The following is a 6,000-nucleotide window of genomic DNA, read 5'->3' on the forward strand; positions in this document are numbered from 1 at the left end:
CCTAACTATGAAACAATAAAAGTTTAAAGTTTGGTCAATAAACAAGAAAACATTCAAAAACTCATCATATACAAACTCTGAGCATATTTGGGTTTAACTATATCTGATATCATGTCCATTTCAAACCTGAAAACACACAAATTTGACAAATTTATCATGTGAAATAACCTACATGGATTTTTTTTAAGTGCAGCATCCTGTTACAGATCAGAACAAAAGGTCAATGTTGGAGTAAAGATTTATTTATTTTTTGCCATGTTGTGGGCAGCAGAAGCAAGGTTTAGACATAACACTGATATATAGCAAGAAGCGTTTTTTCTTGAGTTGGAAAAATGTGCATGTTTATGCTCATTGTAGCCTGAAAATAGCCAGGCAACTGCTGGGGGTTTGACTTCTTAATGCTGCACTAGCTAGATGCTCATTTTAGGTAGTAGGCTAAGATGAGATGATCGGGGTGCGAAACCAAAACAGTAAAGATGAGAGCGGAGAAACAAAAACAATGAGCTGAATCATGCTAAAACACACAGCACCGCTAAGTGGGGTCATTCTAAGTGGGCTTGACCTGTTGAGCTATTTCTCTCGCATACAAGCAATTGTGATCCGGTGCTGATGGAAAGGTATTAATTAGCTATTAGTTCCTGAAAAGTCCACTGTGTCCTGTGTTGGTTAGATTTTCTGCAAAGTGTTTCAGGAGACTGATCTCAGCGTCATCTCACAGTCCCAGTGAGACGAGCTTTATTAAGTCTGATAATGAAATTCTCATAATTTCACCTCTCCGTTGCAATTGTTTCTTTCAGACCAACTTGGATTTGGCGGATGAGGATGAAGACGATGAGAAGGTATGCGCCTCTGCCAGGTGTTTGCTGACTTTTGTATGCTGCTCAATAAAAAAAGAATTTAGCTTCATTTTGTTCATGTTGACAAAAGGTATCTCCCTCTGATCTATGGGTCTGTGTTGCTAAGCTTTTTATTCAGTACTAAATCTTCTGATGCATTTTGATTCCTGTCAAGCACCAGTTGTATTTTTTTGTAAACTTGTGCTTACCAAAAGACATTTGAGCTTAATGAAGACCTCACCAACCCGTTTCCACTTGTCAAAACACATTCATATGCAAATAGAGGGGTGGGGAAAAGGGTTCTGCTGCATTTGGAAAGTCCCTCAGCTTAACACACCATATAATACCATCAATATGGAACTAATGACGGCACTTAGACATGCTTTTTCAGACCTCATTTTGAAAGTTTATCTTGAAAGTGTTAAAATGCTTTCAGGCAATGAAATATTTCTTCAGGGTGACAGGAGTTTATTGTGGACATTTTGAATGGCCGGCATTGGCCTGATTTAAAGTGGTTCTCATACTGGTTCCAGTGGGAACGTGACCCTTAAATGGCTGAAGTGGTTTAGTGCAGTGATGGATACTTCACTGAGGTGAAGCGAGATTTGCCTCACATGTGGTTTTTCACATTGAGTCACTGTGCATCTGGAATATCCTTTTGCCCTGTCCCCCAATAACTAACGCTGCCCCCCCCACCATCCACACATACCGCAGATCCTCTCTTTGGACCTATAACCCTTCTTTAGTCTCAACGCATTTGATGTGGACATGTGGCCATGTCTCTGTCTGAAGTCTGGCGCTCACTCCAGAGATCTTCGAGAGGATCTGGCCTCCTCTGTTTACTTAAAAGTCATTTTTCCTCCTGGGATCTGGAGCAGCCTGAGAACGATACTCTGTCTCTTTCATAATGCGATGTCCAGTCCTTTCACATCTTAACTTGCTTTTTTTTCTCCTTTTTTATTTTTGCATTCACATTTTGCAGACCCTCTTCATCAGAGTTGAATGAGTGTGTTTACGGGTTTGGTTTCCTGGTATTGATCAAAGCTGCGGTTTTGGAAATGTTGTAGCTATCAGTCTGTGCAAACAAAGCTGAACAGGCAGGGTTAGTTTATACTCGAGCCTGCAAATTCCCACAGAAGTTTTGTTGTTTAATCTACTTTCAAGTGTCCATACTTTATTTCAAATGTGTAATAAATAATACCGAAGTCCAGTACAAACTCTATATACAAGAGATTATTTTATTCAGCCTTTATTTTTAATTTATTATTATTATATTTAGAAGGGAGAGCAAAAAGTGGTGGATATTGCACCATAACATTTACTAAGTAACTCTCTTAGCAAAAACCAAAGCTTGTTTGGTGCTGATTGCAAGCATTAAGAGTAATTTAATGAGCTGCACGTCTGTCAGTCTGTCACAAGCTATTACTGCAGGAATATTGTCAACCGGTGCAAAACCTTTAATTAGAACCATGAAGACACGGTCCTTCATTTTTAATTAGTACTTAAAACAACACAGTTTACACTATTACTGTTCATTACCTTTTTTAAATTCACATCTTTGAGAGAGCTTTATTCTTTTTGCTAAAAATATTTTTGCTCCAAATAAAATGGCCATATTAGGCAAAAACTGAAGATGCTTTGTATTTCTCAATTTTTGTTGTTGTTGTTGTTGTTGTTTTTTGCAGTTTCTTTTCATGACCACTGTGTTGGCTTTGAGTGTTTTCCAAAGCAGATTTTTCTTTGTCTTTTTTTTTTTTTTCTTGCTGCTTTAGGAGTCCGAGAGGAAAGGGCTCATAGAGAAAATCCACATGGTCCAAGACATCATCCTCACCGTTCAAAACCTTCTCGACGGGATCGCTTGTTTAGGGGAGAGGATTAAAAAGTAAGAGATAACAATGTATTGTAATTTCAGAGCTGTATCCATTTGATTTTTCCAATTCAGGAATCAGACATGTTTATGACTGACTTTAATTTTGTCATTTTCCTGAAATGTATTAATAATTATGCATCATTTATTTTTGTTGTTCTATGTTTTAATATTGCTCTAATAAGTACTGTACTTTATGTTTATTTTCACTGAATTAGTGCAGAAAAAAAATCCTTCCTTGACTCTGACTGATGTTTTCTTATTTGTCAGCATGTTCAACTGGACCATGCCGTTCCTGTCAGCCTTGGCTTTGTTGGTGTTCATCACTGCAGCAATTATCACATACTTCATCCCTATACGCTACATAGTTTTAATATGGGGTGAGTTGTAGATGTGGTAATTATTTCATTTCTTTTGTGTTCATTGTTTTGTGTTGATGACAAAAATCTTTTTCCACTATTGTAAGTGTTTGTCGTAGAAAAAAGCCCCTCCTCTACTTTTATTTTCATCTCTTTTGTTTGAATCTTTCTATTATCCAGCAGCTATGTAAGGCCGAAGGAGTATTTGCTCCATATGTTTCCGGCTGTGTCTTTTTAACATTTGCAACTTATTATGTTAGTGATATTAACTATGATGTATATCCTATTGTTAAGACTTTTACTGGATAAATTTATTGGCTGAATGACTGGAGTGTAAAGTGGTGTAAGTCTTCCAGCTATAAAAAGTGACAATAACACAACAAAAAAGGCACATACTGGGGATACTCAAAGCAATATTTCTTGGACAGCATGAGTCTCCCCTGCAAGTATTTGTTTGTATGGAAACAAAGAGCACAGCCACAGGAGACTAGTGTTAATGATATGTTGGTGTGAACTTTTGTTTTAGGTATCAATAAATTCACCAAGAAATTACGGAACCCGTACAGCATTGACAACAATGAAGTGCTTGATTTCCTGTCGAGGGTGCCTTCAGATGTGCAGAAGGTAAGCTCCGCTGGATCAGCCGGCCAGGAAGCCCAAAATCCCAGAGCCAGCTAGCTTTGCATCTTACTACAACAACTCCCAGGCATTCTTTACTCTTGTCTGTATAATTAGCTCCATCTGTATAATTATGTAGCCCTGTATAATTTTGGTTGTGTTTTGGTCCCGATACATCCCTGGTGGAGGTCTGCTGCTTAGCAGCTTTGTAACGCAGGCTGTTCCCAGGCTGAGACGGGAGACGCTGCTGCTGCTGCTGCTGCTGCTGCTGCTGGTGTCTCCTGTTCGTACTTACCAACACTTCAGCTTCAAAAGCTGTCGTGAGTGTTATGGGGTCCTACTGAATCTTACATTCAGTAAGATCAAAATGGTTACCTTGCACCTATAAGCTATATAAACATTGTTTTTTAAGTGAGTACTATTCACAAGTTTCTTTTTCATTCCTCGTCTTGCACATGATCTCCGTGCTGACCTCTCCTCTCTTTCTTCGCACTCTCCTTTCTGTCTTCTCTCTTTTTACCCGCCGTCGTCTCGGCTCCTCACAGTCCCTGTCTCTCTAAGCTGTTTGACCCCGTTTGTCTCTTCTCCTTCTACAATGCCCTTGGGCCACTGGGTTACGTAACGGTGACTTACCAGTATCTCTGTTTTGTTGTTGTTGTGTATGAACGATGACTATGGGTCTCCCTCTCAGTGCTGGTAGTGACAGAACTTTCTTCTTCTCATTTGCAAAAAAATATTACAACAAGTGAAGAAAACACATTTTAATTTTACTTAATGATGAAAGTATCCTAAACTTTTAAACTAATCTTTTTTTGACCACTGTGTACAAAATAATATACCGTTCCATTATCAGAATATCAAAGTACGCACCCTGTAATGAACCTTAAGAACTCGCTGCTTTTCACTTCATAAATGGGAAGAATTTAAACTGCTTGCTTCTGTTGAGTGATGTCTGTTGTTGTCTAAGGTACTTTTGTTTGATATTTTACATTTATAAAATGTGATGATTTCCAGGTTCAGTACAGTGAGCTGAGAGGGAGCAGGAAGAAGAAAGTCTTGTAGAATGCACTGTGGATGGAAGACTGTATGAATACTGGACCCGATGCTGCTGTGTGTGGGATTCCCACCTAAAAACACTTTCAGGAGGATGGAGGAACTGTCTGAGCGCTGCGGTCTCTCACTTGGAGTTGGTTTCAGGTTGTTCAGCCGGCACGAATCCTCATTCACTGCCTCATTCAACCAGCACCTAAACAGCTTTCAGCCAAAGATGTCCTTACTGAGGACTTTTCACAGATTACTTTAAATATTTACCAATGTCTGTGCATTCTATGGACAGTTTACTCTTAAAGATTGATAATTAGAAGCTGCTTTAATTTATATTCTTCGCCTCGGGCTGTGCCATCTGGAACTCAACTGCAATATTGGTTTGTAATATGATTATACATGTTTGTCCTGTACATATTTTAATTTACGTAACATACTTAAAATCTTTTATGCAATTTAAGAGAAATAATCTTTACAGTAAATTTCGAATTAAACATGTTACTTAAAAAAGGTATATTTTTCTGGAAGTGCAAGGTCTCTGGTTTTAAATGTTAGTGATGATTTACAGGCGCAATTATTTTAACCTGCACCTTTTTATATGTTTATATAAATGGATAATGTAAAGTTGGCCACAAATTATGCGTCATATTCCTTTATCTTTAAGCATAGATAAAGTGATATGCTCATAAAATGGTGACTAATTTTATTTTTGCATGATATATGGGCCTATTTTTACATGCAAGGATATGTGCCTACATTAAGTTTTTAGATTGCTTTCATACATTCTATACAGAGGACTGTACTCTGTTGTTTTTACTCTTTGCTTGTTAGTGGGGTGGGGCCACTTCTGTACACACTTTATTTATTATTGGCAATCACTGAAGAAGACTTTGTGTCCTTCATTTCTAACAGCAATAAATCTGCACACAAACACTTGGCGGTATGTTATCTGCCTCTACTCTCTCAGCTCTGTGCTGCATCTCTTTGAATTCATCTGCAAGCATCATCTATCCTCTCCCTGCTCCCTTGCTGCAGGATTGTGGGCGTCTAACAGCACCGTTTCAGAGCCCCCTCTCTTCATTAGGCTTTCATGAAGCAAGGCAAAGCCGTGCGAGACCTCACCGGCGCCCGGGCTCCCCACTGCGTTGATGGCCCTTGGGCGTCGCCACAAGCAGGAGGACCTGCCTGACCTCCTCTCAGCTGCTGTGACGAGATGCCTGCAGCCAGCATCCTATCAAGCACAGCAGCCAGACAATCCTCTGGTACTGGGCTGCAC

The 6,000-nt window shown here is 39.1% G+C and overlaps 1 protein-coding gene across 2 annotated transcripts in view; it reads left to right on the plus strand.

The window, feature by feature from the left end:
• The window catches only part of LOC102204371 (multiple C2 and transmembrane domain-containing protein 2-like), a 44,881-nt gene extending 39,220 nt beyond the window's left edge, over positions 1 to 5,661 (plus strand). For both annotated transcript variants that reach the window (XM_005727535.1, XM_005727536.1), the window contains 5 exons: positions 798 to 839; positions 2,609 to 2,718; positions 2,974 to 3,083; positions 3,589 to 3,686; positions 4,695 to 5,661. In XM_005727535.1, the coding sequence (XP_005727592.1) occupies positions 798 to 839; positions 2,609 to 2,718; positions 2,974 to 3,083; positions 3,589 to 3,686; positions 4,695 to 4,742 (408 nt within the window). In that variant the 3' untranslated portion in view covers positions 4,743 to 5,661. The remainder of the gene's footprint in view (positions 1 to 797; positions 840 to 2,608; positions 2,719 to 2,973; positions 3,084 to 3,588; positions 3,687 to 4,694) is intronic.
• Positions 5,662 to 6,000: the final 339 nt, after the last annotated feature.

Source organism: Pundamilia nyererei, unplaced genomic scaffold (genome assembly GCF_000239375.1).
Source record: "Pundamilia nyererei isolate P.nyererei 1_Seehausen unplaced genomic scaffold, PunNye1.0 scaffold00025, whole genome shotgun sequence".
NCBI classification, from domain to species: Eukaryota; Metazoa; Chordata; class Actinopteri; order Cichliformes; family Cichlidae; genus Pundamilia; species Pundamilia nyererei.